A 17,160-nucleotide genomic window follows, 5' to 3' on the forward strand; every position below is an offset into this window, starting at 1 on the left:
TCAAGACACATCCCTGGGGGAAGAGAAGGCATGATTGCAACCCTCGGGCAGCGGGTCCCCCAGGCTGGAACCCCTACCCCCCAGCTTTTTCAAGCACCAGCTGTCAGACCTGTGGGCCTGTGGGCAGGGGGGGCATGTCCAGCCCTGGAATTTCCAGCTTTAAGGGGAAAAAGCCAAAAATCCCCCTTGGGCCTGGTCTGGCCCCCTCCCCTCCCAGTCTCCTCCCATGTCCACTCCCCTCCCCCTGAGGAAACTGAGGCACAGAGAGACCTCAGTTACCCTGATGGGACCCCTTTCCATGCCCTGTCCAGGTCAAAGGGACAGCAAGAGCATGAAGGGGTTAATTTTAGGACTAGGGGTGCTCCATCATCCCTGGGATAATGCTTCTCTGCCTTTGGCCATGAGTGACCTTTTTTTTCCATGACTGCAATCCTCCCCTTTTAAACTATTATGTACTTAATATTTTATTTAATTTTCTAAGAAGCTGTTGCATCCTTGAATCCATTCATTTAAAAAAGAATCTTTATATTGATGTCCTGATTGGGAAACCCTTCTCATTGCCTCAAATAGTCTGTAAATTTACAAATAAATAAGAACACAAGGAACATAAAACCATGGATTCTAGCTGGATAAACCTCAGGGCCACCAAGGTGTTAGCACCCAACAGAGACTTTCTCCTGGACCTTGGGCTCATTGCAGGGACCTGGGGACTGAGCTGCCTACCTGTGGATCTCTGCTTAGCCACTTGTTACCTGTACCTCAGTTTTCCCCTTCTGCAAAATGGGAATCATAGCAACACCTGCCTCGAAGGTATTTCGAGGAGTAAGTGAGTTAAAATAGATAAAGAGATAACTCTAGGCAAATCAGGTCTGGCTCAGATGAAGTGCTTTCTAAATAATAGTGTTTTTTAAAAAAATGATCAGAGGCTCAAGATAAACCAGTCATATGACTTATTTGAAAAGGAAAACATCTCTCTTATCATGTGTTTCTCTATTGCACTCTGTGCAGTGCCCAGGAATGCCCAAAATATAAGTTTCCTACCAGGTGAGACGCTGACCCAGAAAGGCCAGCTCCAGGAGCATGGTGGCCCCGAGGTCCCGCAGTCTCTCTTCTTGGCATCAGCCTGGCATCCATGAGGGCCCCTTTGTGTCCCTCCCCCAGCTCTTCTTTGGACTCTGGCCTCTCTGTGCCTCAGTTTCTTCAACTGGAAAACAGAGGAGGAGGGTCCTGTTAGCTCAGAGGCCGGCCCTGGAGACTCAGCCCGACGAGGCAGCGAGCACAGGGTGGTCCCCCAACGTGGGTGCCCTGAGCTATCATTTCGGACGTGGCTCCTCCCCAGCCTAAATGCCAGACAAGGCAAGACTTCCTCCTTGCCCCTGGGATCAGCCAACCCGAGTACACAGGGGCCAGAGAGTTCAGACACTCAACGGGCAGGTTGTACCACTATGCCACTTCCGAGTGTGTGTGTGTGTGCGTGTGTGCGTGTGTGTGTGTGCGCGCGCGCGCGTGCACACAAAGCGCCCCTGGGTCTGTGTTTTCACTGCACTTTCCTGTTGGCTTTCAGCTGCCCTGCCAGTTCCAGGGAGGGCCCTGGGCCAGTGGCTGCCCCCGCCTTTATAAAGGGCTGGCGGGCCTTGGGGAAGCCTGCACAGCTGCCCAGCCTGGAGACACAGAGAAGCCCTGCCCTATCTTCTGCTTCCCCTGCGGGCAGCTTAGACCATGGGAGGCCCCCACGGCATTGCCTCATTCGTCTTTCACGGTGAGAATTTGGGGGCCCCGTGGGGTTGGGAGCAGGCAGCAAGGGAGCCCCTGACAGCACCATGTGGAGCTCCGGCCCCCTTTTCCCCGGGGAGAAACGCGAAGTACGGTTGGCAGCTCTGGGGCCAGCCTCGGAGGAAGCCACATGGTCAGGCGGGCGCTGAGGGCACATGGGGAGAGGGGCTGGTAGTGCCCACAACCCCCAAGCCGTGGCAGGATCCCTCAGGGCGCTCTAAGAGCCTGCCCCCTCTCCCAGAGAAATCTCTGAGCTCTCTACTGGAGCCACTCTGGGGGCTGCTTCCAAAGCAGGGAAACAGGTTTGGGGAAGGAGAGGGGCAAAAAGCGAGTGCTGGGACTCCTGAAGACAGCCGGGCATAGGGGAGTGCTGGGGGCCTGGAGGGCTGGGGGGTTGGGGGTGGGACCTCCCCACTGAGGGCTTACCCCCAACCTGTCCCCCACTGTCTCAGTGGCAAGGGGCAGCCCCAGAGACCCTCATTCTGGCTCCCCCAGGCCCAGCTTGGACTCAGCTGCGGGTGGAAAGGACTTTGCCGGTGGAGGGTTTGAACTTGACTTTTGCTGCGACTTCCCCAGGGCCTCCCTTCCCGCCCCACCCAGGGTGGCTCTACCGGTTATCGGGGACAGTTGGTTGCCAGAGCAACCAAGCAACAAAGAGAATGAAGAAATGGCATTTGGGGTACCAACCAGAGCTTCCCCGGGCCACAGGGGCGGGCTTCCCCGTGCTGGCCCGGGATGGCAGGCGTGAGTCCAGTGGCTCCCAGACTGGGAAGCAAGAAACTGGAATCTGTGTGGGGCACACCTGATGGGGGGCAGTGTGTCACTGGAACCAGATCTCGCAGCCCCTGAGTCTCACTTTCCACATCTGTAAAATGGGGCAAGACTGGTCTTCACTTTACAGGGCTGTGTTAAAGGTTAACTGAGTTTGTATGCAAACTATTCCTGGCTTGCAGAATTAAGTATTAAGTAAACGGTATTTATTATTATTATTATTATTATTATTATTTCACTGGCTGGTCTGGGGGGTAGACTGGGGGGTCCTTAGCAGGAGGAGCAAGGAGAGGATGACTGCCCCGTCCCCACCCCAGGAATCTTACGGCTCAGGGCTCGGCAGCGGGAATGCAAACCAGATGGGACTGGGAGCAGATGACCAGCCGCTCCACTCCCAGCTCCTGTTTGGGCGACTTCCAAGGACCCAGATGGAGAAGTCCTGGCCCAAGAGCCTCCGTGGTGGGGGAGCAGTGCCCAGCCCAGCCGGGGCAGAGGTCACAGGGCACAAAACAACTGTCCCATCCCCCTGCAGCATCTGGGGACCTTGACCCCATCAATTCCACCTTTTCCAAGCTCCTTTGTTCACCAGATTCTTCCTGAATCTTTTTCTGGGCTCCAAGCCTCAGTCTGTCCATCTGCAGAATGGACACAAACAGGGCAGTTGTGAACGTGAAAGTTGCTACTGGGGACTTTGGGAGCTGGGGACAAATCAGCCCAGGTCCCATCCTACCAGGGAAGGTTATTTTGTGGTGTGTCCTGCAAAGAGGAACTGAGCCCCAGCCGAGGGGGAAACTAGCCACGCCTGGTGACCGGAGAGGAGGACGAGAGAAATCCTCACACGAGGGAGGGGAAGGACATTCCAGCCTCAGTTTACCTTGGCTGGGAGTGCTTGTGGGAGGGACTCTTGCCCACCGCCAGCCTGAGGGGTATCAAGTTTGGACCTAGGGGCTGAGTGGTCAGGGGACCCTCCAGCCTGCACCCTTGACAGCTCCGCAAGCTTTTCTCATGATGATGGACCCCAGAATTCTCCTGGGAGCTCCCTCCAAAGGCAACGAGCTATGAGTCATCCCTTCCCTTGGCCCAGGAAGTGACTCATGCCTGCCCTTCCTCCCGGCCCCCATCCCTCCGCCCACCGCCCCTTTTGGGTCTCCCTGGATTGCTGGGGTCTGCGTTGCCTCCCTGGCATTCCCACGTGGGCAGGGACTGGACGCCTCCCCCAAGCCCTCCCCATGCCCCCGCCTGCTGCTGAGCTGCCCTCCCCGCCTCGCTCCCTTTCCCTCTGTTTCCATCCCACCCCCTTTCTAATTGTTTTTCTCTATCTCTCTCTCAATCTCCATATCTGTGTCTCTCTGTCCAATCTCTGCCATTTCTGTCTCTCTCTGAGTGTCCTGTTTTCTCTGTCCCTCTCTCTCTATCACTGTCTTAACTTCTGTTTCTCTCCATCTGTCTCTCCTCATCTCTCTGTCTCTGTCTCCCTCTTTCTCCCTCTCTCTCATCTCTGTTTTCTCTCCATCTCTGTCTTCTTGTCTGTCTCTCTCTGGTGAACCGTGAGGAGATTCCCACCTCTGAAGCCCCTGATGACTTGAGGAGGCCTCGAGAGTGGGGTGCCCCTGAGCAGCAGGTACAGCCGGGGCGGAGGTGCTCGTCCAGCACCGCCCCCAACGTGAGCCCACAACATCTTCCTGTGCACAGGGGAGGCTGGGGTGAAATGTCACCACTGGGTCTCAAGACAGCCATGAGGGCTGACAGATGTTGTGGGCGTGGTGTGCATGCACCTGTGTCCCCGAGGACGGGTGTGCGGGCTGGAAGATCTTAGATTCGGGGGTGGGGAGGATCTGAGAAAACACCCAGTCCTTTTCCTCCAACCCCCTCATTCTTACATAGAGAAACGTTGCACGGGGAACTCTACTCAATATTCTGTGATAACCTCTATGAGAAAAGAATCTGAAAAAGAATGAATACATGTGGGACTTCCCGGGCGGTCCAGTGGTTAAGATTCTGAGCTTCCACTTCAGGTGGCACGGGTTCGATCCCTGGTCGGGGGACTAAGATTGCACATTCCTCGCGGTGTGGCAAAAAAAAAAAAAAAAAAAAGAATGAATATATGTATATGTATAACTGAATCACTTTGCTGTACACCTGAAGTTAACACAACGTTGTAAATCAACTATAATCCCATATAATTTTTTTTTAAAAAAGAAAAGAAACGTTGATGACAGTAAACGCTTTGACACACCAGGTGATATTCGCAGGCTTACTTCTCACACTACTCTAGGAAATGGGTCCCGTCACCATCCCCATTCTACAGAAGGGGAAGCTGGGGCTCTGAGAGATGAGGTAACCTGACCACAGTCCAGAATTTGAACTGCGGCTGCCAGGCTCCAGTCTGTTTACTGAACTGCTGCCCACAGAGCCCACAGGTCCGCGGGAGCCAGGACCCCCTCGGTGCTTGGGCCCCTTCTCCATCCCTCAGTTTCTGAAACCCACCTCCAGGTGGCAGGTGGCAGACCCTCTGGCCATGGGTGTCCAGTCTCTGGGAGGTGCCACATACTCACTCTCTCCTTGAGCAATGGACAGAGCCCAAGCCTGGGACGGGCCAACAGACCCCTTTCCACAGTTGCTTCTCTCTTAGCATTGCATCTGCCCTTCCCTGCTCTGGTGACCCCCTTGACCCTCCCCTTCTCTGTTCCAGTGCTGTGTGTCTTGCTGACTCTGTCGGAAGCTGGATCCCAGAACACCAGGGGTGAGTCTGCTGGGAGCAACTCAGTCCACAGCCGGAGCCTGGGGAAGGGGCCCTAGACCCTCACCCACCCCCTCAGCCCAAACAGGAGAGAGGCCTGTTGCAGGGGGAAGGCCAGGGTCATGCCTCCCCAGCACACCCTCTTATGGAGATGATCCTGCCCCCCTCCCCAGCCCCTGACTCAGCCCTCACGTTCTGACCAAGGTCTCCATCCCCACAGACTGTGCTCCGTGGTGCCCTCTGAACTCCTCATGTGTCAATGGCACCGCCTGCCGCTGCACTCCGGGATTCAGTTCTTCATCTGGGGAGATCTTCACCAACTTCTTGGAGAGCTGTGATGGTACAGAGGCTTGGGGGTGATGGAGGGACATGCAGAGATTGTGGGGTACAGTCCAATGCCTGTGGGGGGACATGGGTGTTGGTTGGGGGCTTCAGCCTTTCTCCTCAGGACCATCATCAAGGACAGAAAAAAGAGAAAGGAAAAGCTATGAGAGAGATGGAGAGATGAGACATGAATAAACATGGCTTCCTGGAGAGAGAGGAGCTGTGTCTCCAGGAGTCTGGAATCTGTGCCTCAGTTTGCCCTTTCAGGACTGAGGAGGGGGATGCAGAGCTTCCACCCACCCCCCACTTAAGCAGTTCCCACTGTGTCCCAATCTGAGGTGCCAGCCAGAGGGCCAAGAAGAGCAGAGCTGATAGACAAGCTTCAGGAATGGCTTGCTCCAGCCGCAGCCCAGCCTCAGCAGTATTGCCTGAGAGTCTAATTCTTTCTAAAAAGACACTGATTAACCATCAGGACCAGTGCTGGGGAGCCAGGTAGGGGATGGGGATCTCTGCCCTGACCAAACTCACGCCTTTGGGAGGTGACCCTTTGCCCTGCTGTGTTCCAGACATCAACGAGTGCGGACCACCCTTGACAGTGTCCTGTGGAAAATTAGCAGACTGCGAGAACACGGAAGGGGGCTACCACTGCATGTGCAGCCCAGGATATGAGCTTATTTCTGGGGCAACAACGTTCAAGAATGAGAGTGAGAACACGTGTCGAGGTAAGAATGACCCTGCATCTTCCACCTCTCCATCCAGGAGGTTTGGGGTCACCCAAATACTGAGTCATTCCTGTAGCATCCAGGGGTCAGGGCTTTGGTTACAGGTGTAGCACCCAGGTCTGAGTTGGGAAAGTTGTACCTGTGCCTTTCCCACCTGCACAGAGAGGCAGGGCGGCATGAGCCAGGGACCCAAATCCTGGCTTTGCCACCTGATAGCTGTGTGTGTGACACTGGCCAGGATACTTATTCAGAAATCACTGTTAACATGTGAGATGTGATAATACTATTGTGAGTGTATGTTTTTGGTTTTTTTTTAGAGTCTCTATCTTTTACAGATAAAAACAAAAGTAGCTTTGCCTTTTAGTAACTGTGTGATTTTGGGCAAGCTACTTCCCCTCTCTGTGCCTCAATTTACCCATCTGTAAAAAGGGGGTGACCAGTGGTGCTTATTACCTCATAGAATTGCCAGGAAGGTATAGGAGATCACAAAACACAAAACAGTGACGGCTCTTGGGTTTTTAAATTATAATGATTATGAGTTAATGCACCCTCTCCAGGATGGGCATCCCTGTGGTTCGTGCCCCACGGTGCGTGCTCAGGAGCAGCTGTCCCAGTCCATCACCTTACCAGGGACCCAGGAGGAGCCTGGTCTCCACACATCACCAGGTTTTGCCCCCTTTCCAGAGGGGTCAGGCAGGCAGGGAAAGGGGCAGATGGGGCCAGCAGTGGACAGACAGGAGCCACGACTCCAGAGAGGGGTCCAGAGAGGGGGTTAGACACGAATACTGAGGATGGGGAGGGGAAGGTGGGAGGTGAGGAGGAGGCTGAGCCCAGGGTCCAGAGGACTCTGAGTAGGGTCCATAGGCCCACCCTGCTGCTACCTTGGTCCCAGCGCCTTCCCTCCTGCCCTGCAGAGGGAGGGCGGCAGAGCCTCCCTGGTGGGAGGGAAGAGAGGACCTGCATCTATGTGGAGGTGCTGCTGGTCCACAGGGGCCTCTGTGGGGGTACGCTATGCTTGAAACATGTGGCCTGGCTAGAGCCTTCATGTGAATTGGAAAAATGTCCCTCATCTCCAGGTGAATACGGTGTGTTTAGGGAATGGAGAGTGAGCTGGTTTTCCTCTCCCACTTGCCTCCTTGGCTGGACACCCTTGTGCAGTCAGCAACCTGCACAACTGCACATGGTGGTCATGGAGCCCACTCAGTGTGCCTTGACTGGGGGTGCCACCCACCCACTGTTGTGAGCCCCTGCAGAGACACGGATGAACAAGAGTGAGGTGTGAGAGGGACCTCTACGGACCTCAAGGAGCGTGACTGCGAGAGAGCAGCCTGCTGGTTTGGACCAGAGCTTGCTGCCTGAAGACCTAGCTCTGTGACTGGCTCAGCTGGACTGTCTGTGCACCCCTTCCTCAGCATTCCAACCTTTGTCGCACCTGAGGATGTGTCCACGCATGTCCTGGCCGTGGGGTCTGCTATGGGCAGGAGACACAGGCTGCTCCCTGGGTTCCTCATCCCACTTTCTCCAGGCGTCAGAGGGCCGTCCTGTGCACCTACCTCATCTCCCAACCCTCTCTGAACCCCAAGGCTCAGAACCCTTTGCAGAGGGTCACTTCCAGATGTTTGGAACATCCCCCCGGCCACCTGGCATCTTATTTGCATGAAACAAAAGAGGGGCTGGCATTCAAGATACTCAGTGAGGTCACAGCACCGTGTGTTCCAGCACAATATCTGCCCTCTTCGCCGCTGTTAGTGACTGCTGGGAGGAGACCTGCCCCGCTGGGGCCCTCTCAGACCCCCTGGGCCATGGTGGACCCTGGGACCCTGTCCAGAAATGCGGGAGGAGGGAGATTCAAGGACAGGCCCACCGTCCCTGGCCAGCCCTGCCCTGGCTCAGAAACCTGCCTGGAAAAGATGCTTCCTGGCACCCTGACACCAATTCTCAGCCGCTCAGCTTCCGTCTATTTCCCCACACAAGGCTCCACCCTGACCCTCCCCAGTAATTCCAGTTCACGGACCTGAGGCAGCTCTGATGACTGGGGCCTGGGAGAACGTTGTGTCAGGGGTGGGCAGGGTGACATCGAGCCCCCAACACGCTGGAAGAATCAGATGAACAAAGAGGCTCCCATCTGGACCAGATGACAAGAGAGGTTGTCATCAGGGACCATTGCCCCTGGCCTGACGCTCTACTGAAGAGATCAACCCAGGCCCCACGATGACCCAGACCACTTGGGGACAGAAGATGGGAGGCTGAGCCCCACTCAGCAGGGTCCACGGGTCTACGTCCCTGGTGAGAGGCCAAGGGCCGAGATGACAGAAACACCTGCCACCCTTCATGCATGAGCACCTGCTCCCTGCTCCAGCCACTCAGCCATTGCCCACTGCACACGCCTTGCTCAGATGTGGATTCTCACCACTTCCTGCCAATCTAGGTGATGCCTTCGTGGGAATCAGAAAAAGGCACCTTCACAGGCCCAAGGCTGCCTGGTCAGACATCAGCCCCACTGTCCAGCACAGCCTGGTGCCCACTGCCCAGGTGGCCCTGGCCTTTCCGGCATCACCCTCATTTTCTGTGCCACTGCCCCAAAGCCTCGTCCGTGAGGGACGTGGCTCAGGGGTGGGTCGTGGTCCATCTCCATGCGGCTGGAGTCTCAGAGTGAGCGTGGATAGGAGAGTGCTGTCCCGCCAGGGTCACCAGGATCCAAGGAGAACTCAGCTGGCAGCACTCACTCTGGGGGAGTCAGGACAGAGTCCATCACCGGGAGCCAAGATGGGGCCTCCCTGCTCAGGGAACACAGCATCTCTCCTGCACTCAGTTCCCAGGAAGGCACCCACCACAGCTGGGAGCTTCCCAGGGAGGCTGAGAGAGCCAGAGCCAGCAGACAGGGGAGGACTTGGGTCACTCCTGGCCCCATCTGGACAACAGAACATCTGGGCCGCCATGCTCACCTATAGGATGCCTCCATGTGAATTAGAAAAGACCCACTCACCGGGGAAGAGAGAGCGGGCCCTTCTGGATGCTTCTAGGCCAGGAAATGTGGCCAACCTCCCAGCCCAGAAGGCTGTCCACAGCTGCAGGCATCCATCATCCTCTCCTTCCCCTTGCAGATGTGGATGAATGTCAGCAGAAACCCAAAATCTGTAAAGGCCGCAGCATCTGCATCAACACCCAGGGCAGCTACACCTGTCAGTGCCCACCCGGCTTGGAGCTCAACCTGGAGGACCCGAGACTGTGCACAGGTAGAGGCCCTGGGAAGACAGTGTGAGGATGGCCTGGAGCTGGAGAAGGAGTCGAGGCGGTTCCTGGAGCCTGAGGAGGAGGGAGAAGAACCTCAGGTTCCTGCAATGCCAAGGGCCTGCCGGGGCCCTGCCCAAGGATTCGCCTCCCCGAAAGGTCCCACCACAGGCCAGGGAGGCGGCAGAGCCTTCTGGGCCTGGGGTTCCCTTGTGGAGTTCCCTGCCCCCGTGAACATCCCCCAGACCTCGCCCCTTCCTCATCTGTCACATTCGAGCAGAGGAAGCTGTCACTTCCTGTTCCCAGAAGGGGAACCCCAGTCCAGGGCTGGACTTCCAAACCCCATGACTCAGTCTCCCTCCTGGTTTTACCGCCTATAGAGTGGGGCCCCTGCCACGCCCATCTTGCAGGGAGGCTACCCTAAGGTGCTTTGAGGGTGAAGTTGAAGGTCACCAGGTGATGGCACGTGCAATCACAGTGGGGTCCTTGGTGCTGGGCAGTGATAAGCGGGTACAGTGAGAAGTGGAAGTGGGGGCCGCCTGACCCTCTGGCTTTGTCCTCAGATGTGAATGAATGTACCTCGGGGAGAAACCCATGCCACAGCTCCAGCCACTGCTTCAACCTTGTGGGCACCTATCAGTGCCACTGCCGTCCAGGCTGGAAGCCAATTCCTGGGGCCGCCAGCGGCCCAAACAACACCGTCTGCGAAGGTTCAGAGCTCAGATGCTATGTTCTTGGAGACCCACACTCAAAACATCTGATCACATATTCAGTGGCACCCACACAAACCCAACAGAAAGAATGCTGGGGGAGCCCTGCTGTGCCAGGCATTAATTCCTTTGAGGCTAAATGTCAAAACATCTGGGGGCCCTGGAGAAGGAGCTGGGGTGCCAAGAGAAAAGCTCCCAGGAACTCCAGGCAGCAGCTAATTACTAACTGAGACGAAGATACTTCAGTATCTTCACAACCTGCCTATCTGTAGGGGGCTCACCTGCTAATGTGTCAGAACTCTGCACACTTCCCATAAATAACCTCAGCGTCCACCGTTCGAGGATGTGCAGTCACCAGGCGGCATCACCTCCGGGAGGTGGGAGGGGGCACTAATATGGGAAAAAGAGGGGCCTCATCAGGGCTGGGACAGAGCCAGACCCCCTTCTTCGTGTCCCCAGATACGGATGAGTGCAGCTCCGGGCAGCATCAGTGTCACAACTCCACCATCTGCGTCAACACCGTGGGTTCATACACGTGTCACTGCCGCCAAGGCTGGGTGCCCAAACCCGGATTCCAGGATAAGCAAGTGGACGCCATCTCCTGCGAAGGTACCTGTCCTGACCTGACCCCAGACCCCTCCTACAACAAGCACAGACACTCTCACACCTAATGAACTGCTGTCCTGTCCCCTGCAGAGATCTCCTTCCCCACCTGGACCGCACCCCCTGAAATCAAGAGCCAGGTGAGTGGCCCCAGCAGGGAGCAGGAGGCAGGAAATCCCTCCACCCAGCTCACTCTGTCCGCCCGTTTTCCCCAAGCTCCCCCATCCAGGATGAGGTTCTCTGACCCCCCTTCTGTTCCCTCTCTCCAGAGTCTCTCTGGCTTCTTTGAAAGAGTCCAGAAAATGAGCATAGACTTCAAGTCAGCCTTGACCCAGGAAACCATCCAGGTAAGGGCAGGCCCTGGGGGGAACCCCAGGACAGTGTGGGGTGGCTGGAGGATGCTTCCGTGTGAGTGGAGATGCCCAAGCAGGGGCCTCTGTGTCTGTATGCACAATATACACACACCATATATATACATTGTACAAACACAGACATACATACGCACTCCAAAAGGTACACACACACATACACACACACACATTTGAGAGGGATATAATGGCAATAGAATGAAGCAGTTGAGAATTTCACCTCTGGAGCCAGGCCTCAAGGTTCAAATACACCCCATCCTACCCGCTGCCACTTCCTGCTGTGTGACCTCAGGCAAGTGACTCCCCCTCTCTGGGCCTCAGTCTCCTCACTTCATAAATGGTGCCTGCTTCATACAGTTGGTGAAAAGGTTTAAATGAACTAATAGAAGTAAGGCTCAAAGAATAGTGTCTGGCACACAGTATAAGCAGTATACGTAAGTTTTGGCATATGTCCTTAGCCTGGTAGAAATATTGAGCCCCTAAAAAATAATAATAATAACTTTTAAAAAGAGAAATATGTGAGGAACTTCCCTGGTGGTCCAGTGGGTAGGACTCCACACTCCCAATGCAGGGGGCCTGGGTTCCCTGGTCGGGGAACCAGATCCCGCATGCATGACGCAACTAGTAAGAGTCTTCATGCCCCAACTAAAGATGCCGCATGCCGCACAAAGATCCCACGTGCTGCAACCAAGACCCGGCGCAGCCAAAATAAATAAATAAATATTAAAAAAAAGAGAGAGAGAGAAACATGTGAGCCCCTTGTGTCATTTAAAATTTTCCAGTAACTACACTTTTAAAATAGAAAAGTGAAGAATAAATTTAAAAGTAAACAAGTGAAATTAATGTGAAAATTGCATATAGCCCAGTAGATTCAAATTATTACCATTTCAATGTGGAGCCATATTTCAAGCGACACCTGTGGCTCATGGCAACTGTTCTGGGGCAGTGCAGACTTAGAAAAGGGCCTGACATAAAGCCCGTGCCTGATAAATGTTAAGTGCTGTTGTTGTTATAATACGTGCACACAGGCATATACTCAGTCCCCTTACTTGTCTTCTGGCTACTGCAGTGTCTTGAAGATTCCCCTGTGTCTGTCCCCCCAGGCAACCCAGGTGGTTCTCCAGTGTGTACCCCAGTTGTTGGGGCGGGGTGAGGGGAGGTGAGATCAGGGTCCTTCAGGCAGCCCCTGTGGTGCAATGACCCAGCAGCTGTCACCCAACACCCACAGTACCTCATCATGTCAGTGGATGACCTGTTGAAAACCCCAGGGGACCTGGAGGCCTTGGACCTGTCTTCCAGGCACCACACAGCCACCTACCTGTTCTCAGGCCTCGAACAAATCCTGAGGACCCTGGCCAAAGCCATGTCTGGAGGCTCCTTCATCTACCATTCGCCTGGGGACACAGGTGAGACCCTGTCCTGCCCCGCCGCAGCCCCGGGCCCCTTTCATACACCCAGAGCCCCTGATCACTGCCCCCTCTCCCCTCAGAGCTGTCCCTGATGGTCCAGGAGCAGGGGAGTGGAAACATCACCGTGGGCCAGAGCCATGCACGGATGCTGCTGGACTGGGCCGTGGCAGCTGGAGCCGAGCAGTCCGGTAATGGCAGGATCTGGAGTGGGCACCTGAGGGAGAGGGATGGAGAAGCTGGGATAGGGCTAGGGGTGAGATTCAGAATATGCAGCAACTGAAAACTGACCCATGGGGAGGGACGCCAGGCATCACAGTGGACTGGTGAGCCTGAATTAGACATCTTTGGAGGGAAGATGGGGCACAGAAGGAAGCAGAGCAGAAGATAGCCAGCGTGTCTGTCCCCCAGGCCCCACCGTGGTAGGAATCCTCTCCAGCCCAAACATGCAGAAATTGCTGGCCAACGCCTCTTTGGACCTGGACTCGGAGAAGCAAACCGAGCTGGAAGAGATCTACGAAAGTCCCGTCCGCGGCGCCCAGCTCAGGCTTCTTTCAGCCGTCAACTTGGTCTTTCTGAGCAACACGAACACAGATAAACTCAACTCCAAGGTCACCTTCGCCTTCTCCCACCCTGTGAGTCCTTGGGTGGGGAGGGGGGATCAGCCCTACTGCTCACCCCATGGCCAAGGTCACCGTGGTCCCTCTGCAGCATTTGTTTCCCCACCTCCACCCACTCTGCTCCTTCCTTACAGGTATCTCAGGGCCTTTGCACTTGCTGTGCCTGCTGCCTGGGACACCTTTCCTCCACATGACTCAGTCCTTTACCTGTCTCCAGTCTTTGTTCAAATGTCACCTTCTTTTCTAGGCCTTCCCTGACCTGCTTATTTTAAATTACAATCTGTAATCACGCCCCACCTTTCCTCTTTGTCCTTTTCTTTCTTTCTTTTGCACTCAGCACCTTCTAACACTGTCTAGTTTACTTATTGAATATTTATTAGGTTTATTATTTTCTGTCTGTCTCCCCCACTAGTATGTCAGCCCCAGAAGGACAGGGACTTGTGTCTGCCCTGTTTACTCCCGTGTCCCCTGGCCTGACACACACAGTAGGTGCTCAGTAGACAAATGCCAAATGAAAAACAGCCCTCTTTGGGTTCAACCCAAGCCCAGCACCCAAGAGTTGGTTCCAGGCTAACCTCTACCACCGCCCCTACCTGCTCACAGTGGGAGATGCCCGGGACACGGCAGGAGCTGATCTGTGCCTTCTGGAAGAGTGACAGCAACAGGAGAGGGTACTGGGCCACCTCGGGCTGCCAGACGCTGGGCAGCGGGAATGGCAGCACCACCTGCCAATGCAATCACCTGAGCAGCTTTGCCATCCTCATGGCCCACTACGATGTGGAGGTGAGCAGACCAGGGGCCATCCTCAAAAACCCACAGGTGGCACGGTTGGCTTCGGTGAGACAGGCAGCTGGTTCTTGGGGATACGGTCCACCTGGTTCTATATGGTTGCACAGCGCAGGTGGCCCTACACCACACCTCCCAGCCCCTTCCCTGGGACCCCCCCCCCCCAGGCCTCCACATGACCCAGCAACTAAACAGAGTGGCCTGGCACTGCAGGCTCTGCTCTGGCCAGTGCCCCTCTGACCGCTCACCCCTAACAAGTTGTTAAATATCCCTAAAAGTTCCTGAGGGAGCACCACTTTCTGTATGTGGCCTCAGAGGGATCCATAGATACGCTGGGCCATGTGAATACCTGGAATGGGCCAGGCAGAGTAGGGGAGGCTGGTGGTCCAGGCCCAAGGCCCAGGAAGGACAAAAATGTGGGTTTTGAGGAGCTCATAGTTGTGGCCAGGTGTAGGAGGGGCAAGAGATGAGGGTCAGAGAGGTGGGCTCATCAGTGTTGGGAAAGAGGGTTGCAGCCATTGAGGCCTCACTGGGGACCTTCTCAGGAGAGCTGTCTGGGTGTGTAGTGGGGAAGCCCATCCGGAAGAACTAGGGATCCCTGCTGCACCCATGGGGGTGGGGGTGGCGGTATTTAGGATGAGACACGGCAGGTTTACTCAGATGTTGATGGCAGAGGAGGTGGGGGGGAGATGCGCCACCTCATCAGAGTCCTACAGGCCAGGTCCCAGGTGCGTGTTGGTGGTGGGGCCCACAAGGAGGGCAGGAGGGCCTCAGAGTGCTAATCGAGTCCCGCCCACCCCGTCCTGCATCCAGGACTGGAAGCTGGCCCTGATCACCAAGGTGGGACTGGCTCTGTCGCTGGTCTGCCTGCTGCTGTGCATTCTCACCTTCCTGCTGGTGCGGCCGATCCAGGGCTCGCGCACCACGGTGCACCTGCACCTCTGCATCTGCCTCTTCGTGGGCTCTACCATCTTCCTGGTGGGCATCGAGAACGAAGGCGGCCAGGTGAGGCCCCGCCCCGTGGAAGGCCCCACTCTCGCCTGAGCGCTAGACCTACCTGCGAAGGCCTGGAGTGGAATAGCCCCGCCCACTCCCAGCTGGGTCCGGTGGTCGGGCCCGGGAAGCCCAGGGCCCCGCCCATTCGCCCGCTTTAACCTCGCACGTCCACGCCCTGACTCCGCCTGCCATCCGGCCTCGGGCCCGCCCACCGCTGACGTCACCCGCCCCTCTGTCCCTCCGCCCCGCCCCCGCCCCGCCCCCGCCCCGCAGGTTGGGCTGCGCTGCCGCCTGGTGGCCGGGCTGCTGCACTACTGCTTCCTGGCCGCCTTCTGCTGGATGAGCCTCGAGGGCGTGGAGCTCTACTTCCTCGTGGTGCGCGTGTTCCAAGGCCAAGGCCTGAGAAAGCGCTGGCTGTGCCTGATCGGCTACGGCGTGCCGCTGTTCATCGTGGCCGTCTCGGCAGCCATCAAGATCCAGGGCTACGGCCGCCCCCAATAGTGAGTGCGAGGTGGTGGGAGAGGGCCAGGGCGTGGAGGCTGCACCCAAACACAGTGCCCCTGCTCCCCTCTGGCTCCCCTCTGGGTTTCCTGGGTGCTGACCAGACCCCTCCCTTCTCGCCCAGCTGCTGGTTGGACCACGCCAACGGCTTCCTCTGGAGCTTCCTGGGACCTGTGACCTTCATCGTTTCGGTAACTGCCTCGCTCCCCACCCCACCCCACACCTGTGGAAACCTGAGGTGCTTGGTTCCACAGAGCCGGCCACCCCGGCTTTCTCCCTGTGAGTTCCAAGGACACCCCCTAATCCGAATTCTGTGCTCCCCACCCAGTGCAATGCTGTCATCTTCGTGATTACTGTCTGGAAGCTCACTCAGAAGTTTTCTGAAATCAACCCAGACATAAAGAAACTAAAGAAGGCCAGGTGAGAGCAGGGGCAGGGAGGGGGCCTGGCAGGAGTGGGTGTGTGAGGTGAGGACCCTACGCGGCAACTGCCCACCTCCCCACAGGGTGCTGACTGTCACCGCCATCGCCCAGCTCTTTGTGTTGGGCTGCACCTGGGTCTTCGGCCTGTTCCTCTTCGACCACAGTAGCTGGGTGCTGTGCTACACCTTCAGCATCCTCAACTGCCTGCAAGGCCTCTTCCTCTTTGTGCTGTACTGCCTCCTCAACAAGAAGGTGGGCTGCAGGCAGGGCTGCGGGCGGGGCTGGGACCCTAGTCCGGGGGCCCCCTCCTCCCCTGACCTGGCGCCCTGTGCCCCACAGGTGAGGGAAGAGTACCGGAGGTGGGCCTGCATGGTCACCAGGAACAAGTACTCCGAGTTCGCCACATCCACCTCTGGGTCTGGCTCCAGCCACAGTCAGACTCAGGTAAGGGTTGAGCCTGGAGCGGGGGTGCAGGCCATAAAGCAGCTGGGCCTGGGATCAGTTCTCACGGGGCTCCTTTCTCTCCAGGCCCTCAGGCCCTCAGAGTCTGGCATGTGAAGGCGCGGTTCTGGCCGGGCCAGCGGCTCCCGTGGCCTCAGCAGCTTCTGCACATGCTGAAGACCTCCTCTCCTCTCCCACTGCTCTGCTCCCTCCTGCCTTGGTCCCCATACGCACCATGGAGAGAAGGGTGACACCTGCCATCTGGCACCGAACTCCAGAATACCCAGCAAGGGTGGAGAGTCGGACCTACTGGGCCTGCTTCTGGCTGCCTCTCAGCTCCACCCCAGCCAGGACCCAGGGTAGGGGCAGAAGCTGGCCCAGGACTGCAGCCCCTTGCCCTGGTACACAAGGCCCAGACAGACTCAGGGCTCCTGTGCCCAGCCTGGCCCTCCCCCCTCATCTGTCTTTGCTACAGAACAAGAGGCCAGGGTGCTGGGACTCAGCACCGGTTAAGCTAAGACTGAGGTCAGGAGTGGGAGGAGGGCAGGGCCGAAGGCTCATGGTACAGAGGCCCATCTGCCCCCAGGGCAGAGGGTTCTCACTGATGTGAAGGCTGTGGATATTGTGTAATGTTTTGTATCTGTATAAACCTTCCAGTGTTGACACTTAAAATTAAATATCACATTGACATAGAAAGTGGCATTTCTTCCTGGCTAAGGACTCGGAGACCAGGCCCATGGTGTCCA

At 56.5% G+C, this 17,160-nt stretch overlaps 1 protein-coding gene across 4 annotated transcripts; it reads left to right on the forward strand.

Moving 5' to 3' along the window:
• Window positions 1–1,359: 1,359 nt before the first annotated feature.
• On the forward strand, window positions 1,360–17,110 carry ADGRE5 (adhesion G protein-coupled receptor E5). 4 transcript variants are annotated; one of them, XM_082380069.1, is made up of 21 exons: window positions 1,360–1,434; window positions 1,565–1,759; window positions 5,237–5,287; window positions 5,505–5,624; window positions 6,175–6,330; window positions 9,435–9,566; window positions 10,125–10,271; window positions 10,731–10,880; window positions 10,968–11,014; window positions 11,144–11,221; window positions 12,471–12,648; window positions 12,732–12,839; window positions 13,060–13,283; window positions 13,872–14,051; window positions 14,868–15,059; window positions 15,324–15,550; window positions 15,676–15,742; window positions 15,880–15,971; window positions 16,057–16,225; window positions 16,313–16,417; window positions 16,502–17,110. In XM_082380069.1, exons 2-21 carry the CDS (start codon window positions 1,720–1,722, stop codon window positions 16,529–16,531), a joined length of 2,493 nt encoding a protein of 830 aa, XP_082236195.1. In that variant the 5' UTR covers window positions 1,360–1,434; window positions 1,565–1,719; the 3' UTR covers window positions 16,532–17,110. The 4 variants fall into 4 exon arrangements, with proteins under 4 accessions (XP_082236195.1, XP_082236198.1, XP_082236196.1 ...); XM_082380072.1 differs by lacking the exon at window positions 1,360–1,434 and adding an exon at window positions 4,100–4,165 and having other exon boundaries at window positions 1,509–1,759; XM_082380070.1 differs by lacking the exons at window positions 1,360–1,434; window positions 10,125–10,271 and having other exon boundaries at window positions 1,509–1,759.
• The last annotated feature ends 50 nt before the right edge of the window (window positions 17,111–17,160 follow it).

Source organism: Balaenoptera borealis (assembly GCF_965194805.1).
Source record: "Balaenoptera borealis genome assembly, chromosome: 2".
Classification (NCBI taxonomy): Eukaryota; Metazoa; Chordata; class Mammalia; order Artiodactyla; family Balaenopteridae; genus Balaenoptera; species Balaenoptera borealis.